Here is a 16,147-nt window from a genome sequence, read left to right on the forward strand (position 1 = left end):
CATCTCAAAAAAGACATGCATACATCCAAATGCATTCTGAGGTGCTCTTCATTTAGCACTGCAGACAGTAGATACAGAACAGTTCATTCATCCACACACATATTCAGAGGAAAATGCACCTTCACGTACAAATGAATGAAATGCAAATGAAATGACAAGCATTACTATTAGCAACAAGTAAACAGAAAGCAGAGAATATGATTAAATGAGCTGTGTTGACAATGGAAAACAATAGAGTTCTCAAAAAATTGTGTTGAGACCAATAGTTGTCATTTAGTTCATAAATAGTCTAAAATGAGGGGTGAGCAGGATAGACAAAACCAAATTATTCCAGATGATTAAAGCTAAAGTATGCTGCAAGAGCTCCAAACAGTAATTCCAAACTATGAGGATAGACAGCAAAGTGGCAGATATCTTCCTCTCAGCCCCAGGGAAGAAGGGAGGGGGAACATGCAATCTTGAGTCTCATTGCTGTTTCTGTTTCTCATATTTAACTAGCATGATTTTCAAATGCATTACATTAAGCACTAGCATCATTCCCACTTAAGAGGCCCAAGGTATCCAAGAGGTATAGAAGTCCTTCAAAACTAAATATAGGAAAGATATTGATAACAAAGCTGTCTCTCTTCAAAACTACTCCTGGGAATGTGAGGCTACTGCCATCCCAAGAAAAGACAATCCCTGAAATTCTGTGAAAGCTACTGGTTCTCTGTGCAGCTATTTTCATGCTTCAATTATGAGCCCAAGTTGCTGCAATAATACCTAATCACTGAAAGAGATGTAAATGGCTGCCTGTGCTACTTGCACTGGCACTGTGTAAAGCATCTGAAAGAGGTGCTCTGAAATGTTCAAGTGCAAGAACAAAGCATTTCTCTTTGAAGTTACCACTAATGCAGCTATTTCTTTTGCAAGCTTTTTGCACCTGCTTTAACACTTTGTTCCCAGTTGTTTCCCAACGCATGAAAAACAAATGAGACGGCCAGAAGCAGCTTTTGAAGAAGCCCTTTTCAAAAGAACCCTGCAAAGGATGTGGCTGCTCTAATAATTTGAAGAGAGGTGATTTGTTCATGCGCCTGTACAGTGCATAGTCCTTCAGGTGGTTTTGGCTCCCGTGCTTGTATGTTATTAATTTTCTGTTAAATACCATTTTTTGTAATATATTTGCAAAAAAAAGGTTAATCTCAACTATTTTATTTTAGGTGAATTTCATTTTGATTTATGCTTGATTGAAAGTATCTGCTAGCCAACAAATCATTCCACCTCAAACAACTGGTGTTCCAACTCTTCTAAACAGACTATAACAGGACAAAACCTCTCTCTCCTCACACCAAACTTTCAATTTGATTCAATCCTCAATACTATTTTGCTTTGTGAAAGTCATGTGGTTAGCCCTCGTGCATGAGATTAATAACATGCCTATGTCCAACCAACAGAAGTAGCATTCCGTGACTAAAAGGTCTATAATACAAAAGTCCAACTCTCCTTTAGTTGAGAAAGCGAAGAATGGTTGAATGGCATGCTGACTTTCTAGCTCATTGTAGCAGATGGAATAATTAGGTGTCCATTTATAACATGCAAGCAGACTGCCTTATAAATGAAAAAAGCAGCAGCAATTTTGCTCACAGTCAGAAATTTAAATCCCAATGAAATCACTTAAAGCCTGCTTATTCCAAGGAATGTTTAACTTAAAAGTAGAACTGCCATTCTTGGAGGGGGAACATCCTGTATAAAGGCACTCAACTAATAACCTAAAAATGTCCATTTGGAGCCCCAATTTACATCCACCTTACAACAACAATTTAACTTTTTGCTGTAAGCATGCATCTTTTGTCCCTTAATTTTTCATTCTCTTTTTTCTGCTATTCACTTAAAGCAGGAGCACAGGAGCACAGAGTGATCATGTGATTCCTCACACCAGTCGTGCGAGCTAATTGCTTAAGGCCAGATTACACTAAAGCCACAAGATCAGGAGGTCTATAAGCTGCACATAAAGTGAACCAAGAAGTAAGATGACAAAAGCACTAGGCATACATGTTTAATAGCAAACCAAACAATAGAGCAGTTAACGGAAAGTTCTGATTCCTCCCTGGAAAGGGAAACAACTGGCTGGAAAAAAGGCGCGCTTCAACACAGGAGTAAGCGCCACTTCCCTTTTTTATGTCATCACCTGGGTGGGAGAAGCCAAACGGCAGCGTCGATTCAGCACCTGCTTTTCCACAGTACTTCTCTACTGGCGTAAGCCTCGCTGCACCCAATAATCATTCCGCAATATTGGCTGCAGCCTGAGACTCTGAAGACATTTCACGACTATCAAGCTTTTCAGGGTTTGGAGACGCAGCAAGCAAGTCCTCTCCCCTCCAGAAAAATCTGGGCTTGCTTTCACTTCTTTCTACCTAGCATTCGCACCGTAAACCGCCATCGGGCACGAGGATAGAAGAAAGCGGGCCCGGAGAGAAAGCGGAATGTGGGCAATGCCTGCAGACAGCAGACCGGTCGCTACCCGCGGGAGTTCAGGTCACCGCGACCTGGACTAAGAGTGAGTCTAATTCCCAGGCAAACCGTCCGCCTCTTCCTACGGACGGCGCGGCGAAGGCACAAACGCAAAGAAACTCACCTTCCAGCCACGCGCACGCTGCACCCGGCGCCTCGCCTACCCGCTCTCCGCAACAGCCGTCAAGCACGCCAGCAGGACCCGGATATACATCAAACGAAGAAATAAATAAATAAAACGCCCAACGGAAGTGAAGAAAGGAGGCGCGAATACTACGGAGATCGAGAAGGAGCACAGTCCGAACTTCTGGTTTTGGCTTTTCCTACCGCAAAGCGGAGAAGACCTGACCCCCAAAATTGGTTAAGAAATCGAGGATTTTAAGGTCGCGTCAGCATGTCCCCAAGAAGCAAAAGCAAGCTCCTATTCTAGAACATCATAGGTTTATTTTTTTCAGTTGTATGAAATGCGGCCTCTCTACCTGCAAGGCTGCACTTGAATAATGGAATGAGCCGAGGGGGTTAAAGGGGTCATTCAAGCGGTTGAGGTTTCCGGAACAACTTTAAGTCACTTTGAATAAGAGATCGGGGAAACGGAAATGGGAGGGAGAAAGGAATCTAAATCCCCTTTAGCCGACGATAATGCAGTATTCCAAAGGCTGCAAATTAGATAAATAAAATAAAAATAAATAAATAAAATTTCTCTACCTCCCCGCAAGAGAAAGCGCACCAATTGAGCGCGCAAGAAAGGGCTGCCCACAATCCCGAGCCTGGGCGCCAGTGCCCTCTATCCTCTGCCTAGAGGAACAGGGACTACCTCTCGCTGGAGGCTTGGCGCAAAGGATCACGGAGATGCAACAGCGAAGTGAGCTGCAGGGGGTTTCTTTGTTCCAGCCTGTGAGTCTCCTTTCCAAAACGTTTCGGACCTGAAGAAATAGCCGTTTCTTGCGCCCTGCTTAGAGAACCTGGGGAAATGACAACAGACGTCTTCCACTCATGAATGCACCCGCCAGCGTGTCCCCCTTGGGGGTTGGGGTGGGAGCAATGTTTTTAGCACAAATAATACAGCTTTCTTTCCCGTTTAGTGGCTATATAGTTTGGGGAAGAGAAAAATCCCGACATATTTCAGGGTTCCTACGTTATATCCTGAAAAAATTGTGTTCTTCATACATTGCCCCATTTTGCTCCCAAAGTAGTCAGCCTAAGCTACCCAAGCTCACTATTAGAGTGAACAATAAGGACCTGAAAGAAAAGCTTATAGCTGAGTCCCAAGTATGTCAATCCTTTCAGTTAATTACAGTTTAATTAACCATGGGCCTGCTGACTAAGCCCCAAATTGCTAAGGTTACACAACACTAAACAATAAACCAGAGCTTACATGCTGCAGTGACTGGCTTCACACAACATGCTGTCAAAGCCGAACAAACCAAGATATCTGAATTCAGTCACTACTCATTTAACTCCAATTCTAATGCCCCACCAATGACAGTATAGAAATGCTTTGAAACTCTACTCCCTGAGATCCTATGATATAAAAACCAAATATATGAAAATCATATTAAAGGAAAAAATGGAAACATCACAACTATGAATTATATATGTCACCAGAATGCTTACATCAAATGAAGTCCCAAAATTAAATTTAATTGGAATCCTTGGTATCCATTACACGGTCAGTATCTTTTTATTTCTTGCCTATTTGTTCCCAGTGGAGTCCAAATATGTTAATTTTGGTTTTGATCTGCCAATTATCCTATGCATGTTCAAGTAATTTCCATTGTTTCCAATAGTAATTGCACACATCTTTCAGTCAATATTTTTCCAAGATGTTATTGCTTCCCCATTTTAATTTAATTCTGAATTTGAACCTAACCCTTTAATGACCACATTAATAAACCACATACCACTCCTCCTCATGCTTTCTAAAGGGAGCAGATATGCTTTAAAACAGGAGCACAACCTTTTTTGCTTTAAGAACATGGGGCAGACTGTTAATATATAAAATTTTATCCACCTGCAAGGTGAAACCAGTAACCGCCCAAAGGAAACAGCAAAATCCAGGGCTGAAGATCATCTCTTCCTTCCACCCCACAAAGTAGACAAAGCTAACAATAACCCTAATTTAAGTATTGTTTTTAAACATTTAAAATGATTTCAGATAAAAGTCAGTAGCTTTTATCCACTGCTACAAAGTAGCTAAAGAGGTATTCTGGAATGTGTGTTGAACTGCTATCTGCTACTTCCCCTTTTGTTTCTGACATACTGCTAACATTGAACACTGAAAAAATAGACAAGCTCACAGAATAAAACAACTTATATATAACCTATAATTTAAAACAAAAATTGTAATGGGAAAAGAAGAAAAGTCCCCAAGTCTTTCTGACTCTCTGGGGGACGCCACTTTCACGTTTTCTTGGCAGACTGTAGAGCGGGGTGATTTGTCATTGCCTTCTGCAGGCGTAATTACCTTTCCCCCAGCAGGCTGGATACTCATTTTACCAACCTCGGAAGGATGGAAGGCTGAGTCGACCTGAGCCAGCTACCTGAGAAACCAGCTTCCTCTGGGATCGAACTCAGGTCATGGGGAGAGTTTTGGTTGCAATACTGCTGCCTACCACTCTGTGCCACACGAGGCATGTAATGGGAAATAGGATTTAACAAAAGTTTGGCCCCTTAAATTGCACTCATCAGCAAGTGATGTGTGAGGGAGACAGTAACACAAAGTTTTGCTGTGCTATTGCAGATACACCACCTTTGGTCTGATAGGAGATAAGAAATTCAGACTCCCTGCCTGGAAAATACATTAAAAAGATGTAATCAACATTTTTATCAACTGGACAGAATAGGAGGACATGGTTCACCATCTCAACCTCACCAATTCCACAGATGGCTTGTTCAGAGGGTATCTTCTGATATCTGGCAGTCATTAGCACTGAAGAAATGGGCATTAAGTTGAGCTAACAAAAGCTTTATAATAGTTCAGCAATGTGATTTGGGAAAGGTATGAGGCAGAGGCAAAATTACTGAAAATTGTATGTTTATTTCTTAGTAAACCTGAACACAAGATACATCGTTGGATTTTTCTTTTGACATTTTCAAAACCCAACATGGTAACAAATCCTGGAGAAAAATATAGGACTGGAGTTTTTCCTCCGTGGTTCTGTTCCAATAATTTTAACACTGTCTTTTAGAATTAAAGGGCCCAACTGTTTTTACTGGTAAAAAAGTTTTTAGCCAAAAATTAAAAACAAAGAACCAAGTCCATGTTGTTGCTATTTGGCATGCCAAAAACGATTGTCATTCATCTCACAAGAATGCAGCACGCCTTAACTGTTTACTACCCCACTACTCTTTTTATTGAGCTGCCAGCATCAGCTCCTTTAATTGTCCAGTTGTTTCTTCTCTTACTCTTCATATGAATTTCTTTCATGAAAGAATGATGCAAATGGATATTATTCCTACAGGGGAACTGAACTATTGTCCATTGGATGCTTTTCAAATTTGTTGTGTGAGAAAGCATATAACACATTTGTTATATAAGTCTTAGACTGAACATAATTTTCAGGTATTCATTATGTACACTAACTAAAGACTTTTGAAACTCCAGTAAAAGGAAAAATTTTGCTACTTAACACTTGCAAAGAAATTTATGCATATTTCACAGAATTAGATGTCTGACCAATAGTTATTAATGTATCAGCTCAGAATGTTCAACAGAAAATCCTTGTAATGAAATAAAATTATGCATATTAGTTCTCCATAACAATATCTGTCCTGAAAAAATAAGATTCACACATATCCAATTTTAAATATTTTTTACTTTTGTAAAAAAAAATTATACACTGGGGCCATCAAAATATTTTACAAGAGCACACTTACAGCTAACATTAATTGTGGTATTTAACATATTTAACAGTACAAGGAAAGTGATACTACTTTCCAAATATACCATACACAGAATATAAAAGGATGTACTTTAGTTTGTCTTCCAACATACAGGCTGTATTTTGACATAACTCAAAGCCAACATTTAATCCAGTATGGTTTGCACATGACACTAGAAAAACAAACACATAACTTAGCAAGATGTACAAATCAGGCCATCCATGAGAAATTTGTTTGTCTCACTTGTCTTCTATTTCTACTGCATGAGCATTGTTCATACTGCTCAAAAAGTTAATTCACTACGGTAATCAGTGCAAGTGTAGGACAATTCTTGCAACTACAAATATGAGCATCACTTCTTAGTGGTCTGACAGGCATCTTTTATGATTACACTAGTATAAGTGTGAAGCCTATCTTCAGATTTAAACTGCTTGAACTGTACTACAAAAGGATATCAGAAAGAAATCCTCATAGGAATAATTACATGGTACAGATCAAACATGTATGAAAGGCTATGTTACTGTAGCCTTTCTCTGTCCAATTGGTCAACAGCCCTTTAGTTAGAACAATCACTTTAGTGCTGCACCCAAAGAATCTCAGAATCAGTGCTTGCAAAATTCAGGAACTCTTGCTGCATTCAGAGACATAACAGAGTTTAAACTTAGAACAGGCAATAGGAGATATATATGGGTATATGACAAATGTATCAGAACTGGCCATTTAACAATAGCCTAAATTAATTTGCCTTTTTGTTGTCTATTATTGGAAGAAGAATAGTCCATGTTTAAGGATGTAACTCAAAATACAATCAATCAAATATTCAAGTTTTCAAACATGCCCAAATCAAGTATTCTTCAAATATTTAGGCATCTAGTCATTTTATATTTCCACTGTCAATTTTGCTTGATGTTTTTGATAAACCAACAAATAATAGATAATTATTCATTACAGATAGATGTTTTATAAGTCTAGTTTTCCCTGACAAAAATAGTGCTGTTATCTGTACTCCAACTTAGATAATCCTCTTTTAGCATTCCACCTTTAAGTCTAAAATGCCAAGTTGCATCCCTCTCATAAAGTGTTACAGACTACAATAATCATTTATCAGGTGAGGATTTCTGAAAGAAATTATGATTTCAGAATTTGGAAGACAAAGATAAAAGAGAAACAACTAAATGGTCAATTGCAAAAATAGTCTTGTTTCATGAAGTCCCCATCAAACTGGTCGAATGGGCTGTTTGTTCCTCACTCTAATTTGTATCAGATCAGAAAAGAAGTGCTTTTCCTAAACTTTTCATCTTTTTATCTATATCCAATTACTCATTAAAATTTAGTAATTCTGCTCAGTGTTTATTAAAAGTCCCACCATATGAGGCACTCTGTTCATTTACAGAAGTAGCTGAATTACTGGCCACATTATGGCACATCAAATACCAGATGCCTCCATCCCTCTTGAAATGAAGACTTGAAACAACTGCAGAAACTGCAGTGATCATCTCAGTGCTCCTGTGAGCTCATAATTTCACTGGGAATGTATATGGAATACAAATTAGGAAATAGGACCAGTATATATTTCCATATTTTTCAGATCTTAGAGAATCATTATGCAATAATACATAAATATAGAGCCTATCATCAAGACATACCTTATGCAATTAGTGCATATTTTAAAAAATACTATATACCATTAAAGTTGCACTGAAAGTGACTATCATCAATGCTCTGGCATCCTCAGCACTTGACTTCAGAAATTCAAGATTTCATTCCACCAAAAGCTGTACACTATCAGTCTGTTTCTGTGGTTGCTGCTGGTGGTCATATTTCCTTGCTAGAAAAATAAATGTATTTAGATATTAGGCTGTAATCCTAATGTACTTACTAGAAAGTAATCCACACTGCATACAGTAGGGCTTACCTCCAAGTAAACATACATAGGATTGCTTTCTAAATCTCTGTTGTAAGATAAAGTCTTGAGTTGGTTGAAGTAACATTTTTGAACCAAAATTAATCATTTCTCACAACTGTCAAATACCCATTTTTAACTACAATGACAGTTCTCGTGCCTGATACTGAATTACTGTAAACCATAGTAGCAGCAAACCTAAAAACATGTTCAGCAGTTATAGAATAAGAAATATGTTGTTTAGTTGGGGCCTCAATCTACTAACCAGGCTTGACTTTAAGCATATACATGGGGTCTTTTTATGTTTTTGGAAGAGAGATGTAATGGAAGCACACCTACACTAAGAGCCATTAAGGAACACTACTGACATTAAAAAAAAAACCCACACTGCTTTCACTTGGTAAACTGGAGTTTGAAAATCACTTTTCACATACTTAAATAAATGTGGGCAGAAAATGGGCAAAAATATTGATCGAGTGAAATTAATAGTTTATATCCTTAAATCTCCCTGTATATATAAAAAAATATTTCTAGACCTTCATTATATGGAGGCACTGTTAAACTTCCAACTAACTGATTAGGGCTTGGCTTTGAATAAGCCTCACTCCTTTGTTCCCATCAAAGTGAACAGAAAACCTTGTCTGGAAAACATCATTTCGCTTTGTGCTGTAATAGGAATGCACTAATAGCAATCTCATTCCCAAAGTCTCATTCCTTATTTAGCCAAAATGGTCCAACTAACACAAAACAGCTCTGCAGGTACTTTACCACCACCCACAAGTCTCAGGAAGTAAACATTCCCAAACGGAGCCCAATAATGATGAAGCATGCATAGAATGCTAAATACTGGGGATGAGGATAAAGGAGAAATTGAGAATTCTAGAAAAGAACTTGGTAGGATCCTAAACTGGAGCACTAGACATTACAACATTTTATAAGTATCCAATTCAGGTGTCTTTTAAAGATCTTTAGATCCTCTGTCTAACATGATTTTAACATCCATTTCTCAGGATCATGTAATAAGAAAGAACACTATCCTGACTATTAACAGAATAGGAAGAGAAGCATGACAAACACACAAGGGATAAAATGGGCTACTGTACATACAGCATTTCATACTGTATGAAATGTAGAAATGCAAAGTATGTATCAAGGGTCATTAGCACAGCAAGCCAGTTAACAATCCTGCAATCCATAATAGGATTTAACACCTGCATGATCCATACACATTACAGTTCTATGAGTAGATGAGCATAACAATCCCAACCCTAGAGACATATTTTTATGTTCAGGATAATAGTAAATTCAAGCCCTGCTAATGTCAAGAGTCAGATTTGGGTTTTATCACATATATTTAGTATCAAATTCCATTTTTTTTTAAATGAGATCTATAGCTTACTCAAACCTTAAAAGCCTCAAAGTAAATAATTTATACTTACCGATAGAATACATCTCTAATTGCTGCCGAAGACGGACTTTTTTCACACTGTCATAAAAGTTTGGTTCAGATGGTATTTCTATTGTTGGAGGTAATGTAAAAATCCTCATAATCTTCCTCTTATTTCTGAAGTCCAAAAGGAAAAGAAAAACATAAGTAATACAAAAGCAGATGTGTTTCCCTTACTGGTAAATGAAGTTAGCAACCTGTCTTAATTTCTACAGCAAAGGAATAGAAATACAGTTGGGATTTCAATTAGAAGTAGCAAGGATTATCTCCAATTTCCTGACAAAGCAAACCTTACCATCACTGAAAAATATAACTTCAGAAATTAGGCTATAAATGTTTAAATGTCACACAGTAGCAAGGCTTCCTGTTCACTCCATTCTAATACCATACTTCATGCAAGGACCGCTACTAGGCATTTATGCATTGTGAAAGAGCCTGCGTGTTCACCTACATGGGAAATGCATAGGTTCAGTATTTAGATACTGTACTCAGGACATGAAAGACAGTATAAATTAGCTATATCAGGTTGTACAGATCCTTTGAATGGAGCCTCAATTCTGCAAAGTTATGCAATTACAGCAAGGTTATGCAGGTGCAGTGTCTGCTTCTTTGATTGGTACTCAATTAGCTAATATAGATGCTTCTCAAAAGGAAGAGCTAACGTGCAGTAAATGTTGCAGAAACTTAGTTTGTAAACTAAGAAATGTCCAGTTCAAATCTCAGATGTCCCATAAATTGTCTAAGTCATTCATGGACAATTCATTCTGTCTCCTAACACTCAATGAAGGATCTTTAATATTAATTAGATTTTATCAGGTTACAGCAAGATAAGATGTATGAAGCATTTTGAAAACCCTGCTGAAAGCAATATATAACTGCTTATTATTTCACCTTCTCACTATTCTACTTGCAGATGTTACTGTTATTCATAAAGGTAGGTACTGTTTTCCTCAAAGAAAGAAAAAATAAGTTTATTTTTGTAACACAGTAGCAATAAAAATGTGTTTTTATTTTTATTAAGTTTGTTTTCAATATTAGCAAAACCAGACTTACCCTTACTTATTGAAAAGGTAACAATTAACTACTGAAAAAGAATAAGGAAGTTGCAAAACTCTATGAACCCTGAGGCAGCAAAAGCTTTCCAACAATGTGTTGAAAACAATAACACAACACTCATAATAAACATTTATTGGACAGTAAATTGTGCAGAGCAATGCCTCACATTTTCATTATAGTATTGTTGCAATTTTTATTTATTTTATTTTTTATCCCACCTTTATTATTTTTACAAATAACTCAAGGCAGGGAACATACCTAATATTCCTTCCTCCTCCTATTTTCCCCACAACAACCCTGTGAGGTGAGTTGGGCTGAGAGAGACTGACTGGCCCAAAGTCACCCAGCCACTTTCATGCCTAAGGTGGGACTAGAACTCAGTCTCCTGGTTTCTAGCCTGGAGCCTTAACCACTTTTTATTTTCACAGTGAATCAGACTCAGGCTTAGTCATGAGCAATAAACATTTAGTCATCCTCATAAAAATGCACTGATAGGAAGGGGTTGCTGACTAGTGTATAGTGAGGTGTGAAATGCTGAGACAGAACCAAGAATTTTCTCAAATTGGGCAGAGGCATATTCTATAAACAGAGTATGTTTCTCTCTGATATCCTCCCCCATCACCAACTAAATAAATAAATACCTATTCTATTCACAGAAGCTCCTGTTTTGTAGCACTTCCAGAGCAGACAAGAAACTTTGCAACTGTCAGCCCAGAAGTATGCACCTAAATCCCGAAGTAACCAATTGTTGATGCAATAACAACGAGAACTTGCAAGCCTAGTCATGTAACCTGAAAGCTTGTAAGCAGATATTGCCAGAAGCTTTGCCAATATCGCAACTTTCCACTGCTAACAACTGAGACTATATGGGAAAAGGCATCCCGACATTCCAGGATGAATCGTGAATTAGGAAGCCGCATCTCCAAATCAGAGTTCAACAGTCAGTTCATAAAGCGGAGTGTGGTTTCTATCCGCCTCGGCACCTACAGCGGAAGGAAAATAATACCGATCTGCCGAACTAAGATGCTTAGGTATTCTAAATCAATATACAAACAGGAGTCATAGGAGTCACTTCCTTCCCTGCAGAGATTCCCACCTGCGGGCGTACACCAAGAGGGCCAAGCTGGCGAGCACCGCCAGCAGGTAAATGTTGGTGGCTTCATTCCAAGCCTCGTGTACTGAATAGTCCATAGCGGCTGCACCACCCCCGCCGCTTTCGCCCAGCGCCCGGGCACCAGCCATGGGTAATACAGGAAATCGCAGAGTGCCGTCCTCCAAACAGGAAACGAGACGTGACCTCACTTCCTTCAGACGATCGAAAACAAAGGCTTGGAGAGAAGAATGGGCTCCTACGCAGTTCTCAGCTTCCGGGTTGACTCGACGCCACCGCTTGTGATGGAAACGAAAACTGACCAATCCGGGGTGGAGGGAGGCTTGCGCAATTGCTACCTGATATTATCGTTTTCTTTCTTATCCCTCTGAATCGCCGCCCCTGCCCCCAAAGAAGTCGCAGTAAAAGTAGGGGTTGACTTTTCTGTGTCAATTCTTTCGTGCGGAAAAACGTGAGGCTTTGAGTGTTCGGCAGGGCAAAACGTCCGAATGGAGTGCAAGATTTCGACTGGAAAGGAAATCAGAAGCGAATTTGGCGATGAAATTTAGATCTCCCTTTAACCAAGAGTGGCCTATCTTGGAGAACTTTTGCCACGTTTAGAGGAGCTCTTTTTTGCTCATACTCACATACGTTTTGCTATTAAAAAGCTATATGTATTGTTACTAAAAAAAAACCCAACCCACCATGGATTTTAAAGGAAATAGTATAGCTGCAGGGCTGAATCCGATCTTGGAGGTCTCAAACCTCTCCCAGCAGCTTTTTGGATCTACAGTTCCAATTAAGTCCACTGGCTTCTGACAGCAATACAGGTGGTCCTCACTTAATTACTTTAATTAAGAATAGAATAGAATAAACTTTTATTGTCCCCCCATGAGGGGGAGATGGGTGGTGAATAAATTTATAAATAAATAAATAGCGTATACTGGAATGACAATAAAAGTTTATTCTATTTTAATTGGGACCAGAATTTATGTGGCTAAGCAAAGCAGTCATTAGGCAAAACATCAAATGACTGCACTGCTTAGCGACAGCAGTTCCCAATAGTCCTGGTTGCGGTCATTAGGTGAGGACTGCACCATTGGTAGGCAAGGACCTCACGCTTCTTTTCCCCTGCTGCACTTGCCTCCACTTAAACTCACCTCATCCACACACCTATCTCCCCCCCCCCATCTCTGCCCTTTTGGCTTCCTTGCATTCCACTGCCTAACCCTGCTGCCCGCTGCTGGCCCCAACTGACTTTCACCATCTTCTCCATCCTGCTGCTGACCAGGCGGGCCCAGCTGAGGCAGCTGCTGGCCTTTCACAAGAACATGCTGTTATTGAGTGCCAACTCGGTTATTTGCAATCGGCTTATCAGTTCCATTCTCCAGGAATGATTGATTGGGCAATCCAGATGTACATGAATAACCATCTCAGTTTCACTATCAGAGTGGATACACAGTTGCTCTTAGAAGGGAATGTTATTATCTCCCTGTTAACATCACTATGGGGAAATACAGAAATTTGGAAGGTATATTTGGGAGTGGTTGCATCTCTTCAGAATAATAGATTCTGATTCCAATAGAAGAGAATATCTGTAGCTCCGGGTTGAACTGTGGAGTCCTTGGTGCTCTGAGCTTGGTTGTTTCCTTGGACATTTCATTACCCGACTAGATAACATCATCAGTGCTAGTGAGTGTGGGGTTTGCTCCCTGTTATAAAAACAGGGAGAAAATATAAGCTACTCTTATATAGCTTGTCCTGCCAGTGTTGGTGGGGATGTGGTTTTCTTCTTGGTAGTTCCTTGATTGGGGTATTGTTTTCTGCTTGATTGTTTGTCTAGTGTTAATCCCTGCTTATCTGGGTGTTGGTTGCTGGACTGGATGTGTTCTGATCTTTTTGTTTCCTTCTTAGCTTTTTTACTGTCTTTTTTGAATGGTGTCTAAATGTGGTTTATCTCTATGTATCTATTGATGGCTGATTTGTCTGAATGCCTATTCATCCTTAATACTTTCCAACTAACGTATTTCCTGTAATTACCACAAATGGGTTTAAGATTTGAAATGCTTACTAATTTTACTTCTTCTTATTGGCTTACCCAACCCCCTGACATTCAAAGAAACTTTTGTGTGTATTTTTTGCCATCTCTAAATTATGCTTCTGCCATTCCTGTTTCGCTTACCAAAAGTATAAATTGTATTCATCAATAGTGAAAACCCAGTTATGGTGTAACCAAGTGAATCTGCCATTGAATTAGTAAAAGCTTTGGAAAATATTTTCCAGTTAAGTACCCTTTTCCCCACTGTCCTATCCTTCCCCACCCTGACCATTTTCCCAAGCCATTCATCTCCCCACCCCCACTTCTAACTCTCCCACCCCTCTTAAACTGTACGTGAACAAATATTCACAGAAATTAATAAATCCTGTACTTGGTCTAATATGGGGTGGTTCTATGTTGGGCCTGAATCTCTCCTGTTCCCGGCCAATTATAACTCTATATTAACTTAGATAAATTGCTTAGCCATTCCCTTTATTTTCTTTCACTTCTCAGTTATATTAAACATTTATTCTGTATTACTTAATATTCATATACTTCCTTAGCTACGAAGTGTTGTTTTCTCTTCTTAAAAATTATGTCAATCCCTGAATATCCACAGTCATCCACTGAGTATTCCTAAGCTTTGTTAAGACTCTGTTCGCTTCACAAAGAGTTGAGATACTTTCTCTTACTTGTGGTTTAAATATGGTTAGTTTAAAAGGAAAGCCCCTTCTATCCACTTTTTAATAATTCTTGGGGGAGGGGGTTAAATAGGGAGTGGCTAGCCACAGGGGAAGATGATGTGCTAAATTGATTGCTCTCCTCCAGCTCTTCTGATAGGGTTAGCCATTAAATTTGGCTGGACCCCTCCTAAGTGTAAGATTAAATAATAAAACTGTTTTTAAAGGGAACTTTGCAAAGAAGTAGAATATTCAAAGTACACATGGGTGAATCAAAGAAACAGAAGCAGCAACTGCCTTTAGTAATGAGGAAGAAAAAATGGAGGAGAAGGAAGATGTCCTGAGAGAGCACTCTCTCAGGTTATGCATCATTCCAGATGGAGTTTGGACTTTGATTCAATGGCATATAAGATTAAGCAACCTAAATAAGAAATGAAGATGGAATGGGACAAGTCAGTTCCTGCAGTGCAAAAGGATAAATTAATTAGTAAATAAATCAACAAACAACATGAAGAAATGTCTGTTCAAATATCAGAGCTTGCTCAGACTGATAGTAAGGTATATGACATCGCTATGAAAAATGAGCTTGATATTGGAACAGTTCAAAAAGATATTAGAGGCATTAGATTAGAACTGGCAGATACCCAGGACCAGAACAGAAAAATATTTAAAACTTAAAGACATCAGAGAGAATGCAGAACATACCAATTTAATTGGATACTTATCTCCAAGATTAATCACCTTATGCCAGACCTGCAGCTTTGAAACAAAGATGTGGAAGGTGCACATAGTTTCTTTTTCTTGGCTCACCCAAATGCAAAAAACAAGAGAAGTTATAATGAGATTTGTAAATGCTTGCAGGAGAGGAAAAATTATGCAGAGAGCTTGTGAGCTGGATGAAATAACTGAGACAGAGATAAAGTGTTACTTCTTTCAAGATACTAGCCATCTGTGTAACCATTCTTGAAATATTTTTCAGGCCTCAGGGAAGCCCTGCACATTCAGGCTCAAATATAGGCCAGAAGGTACAAAATTATTATATTTGTTTCATGTGTAGGCTTGTATATGTGCATTAACAGTGTTCTTAAACTAAAAATCAAGAATGAAACTTACCTCTTTAATGTGAAGTTGCCCGAATTTGAAATAATGTTTTAAATAAATCGTGATCTCCCAGGGAACCCCTAGTGACCTCTCATGCAACCCTAGGGTTCCATGGAACCCTGGTTGAGAAACCCTGATTTAGGGACTACACCATGTTACCCAGGCTTCTAATCAATGAATGTCGTGGCTGAAATGAGATGAGAGTTTATTTCTCCCGATCTTGCAAACATGACAGCGACCAGGTTCAGTTCCCCCCTTTATCTAATTCTGTTAGACCCAAAGGAATCCTTTCCTTGCTGAAAAGAAAGAAGTATTGCTCAGGGTTAACAAAGGCAGAATGAAATTGAGTAGAGGCAGCAAATATCCAGCCTGATGTGATTGATTAAGGAAAACTTAATAAGGAAATTGCAACAAAATGCAATATGTGCCTAATCCCATTAATGTTCTTCTGCTGCTGACA

The 16,147-nt window shown here is 38.8% G+C and overlaps 1 protein-coding gene across 2 annotated transcripts in view; it reads right to left on the bottom strand.

Annotated features, from left to right (window-relative positions):
- SMIM19 (small integral membrane protein 19) overlaps nt 1–12,155 on the bottom strand; it is a 48,842-nt gene extending 36,687 nt beyond the window's left edge. Inside the window, exons 1-3 of one of the 2 annotated variants that reach the window (XM_063300349.1) lie at nt 11,875–12,152; nt 9,715–9,839; nt 6,288–8,200 (exon numbers count right to left, since the gene is read on the bottom strand). In XM_063300349.1, coding sequence (XP_063156419.1) covers nt 8,133–8,200; nt 9,715–9,839; nt 11,875–12,020 — 339 coding nt within the window. In that variant the 5' untranslated portion in view covers nt 12,021–12,152 and the 3' untranslated portion in view covers nt 6,288–8,132. Of the gene's footprint in view, nt 1–6,287; nt 8,201–9,714; nt 9,840–11,874 lie in introns of those variants that run through there. The other variant, XM_063300348.1, reaches the window with a different exon arrangement.
- Nucleotides 12,156–16,147: the final 3,992 nt, after the last annotated feature.

The sequence above is a fragment of the Candoia aspera genome, chromosome 4, assembly GCF_035149785.1.
Source record: "Candoia aspera isolate rCanAsp1 chromosome 4, rCanAsp1.hap2, whole genome shotgun sequence".
NCBI lineage: Eukaryota > Metazoa > Chordata > Lepidosauria > Squamata > Boidae > Candoia > Candoia aspera.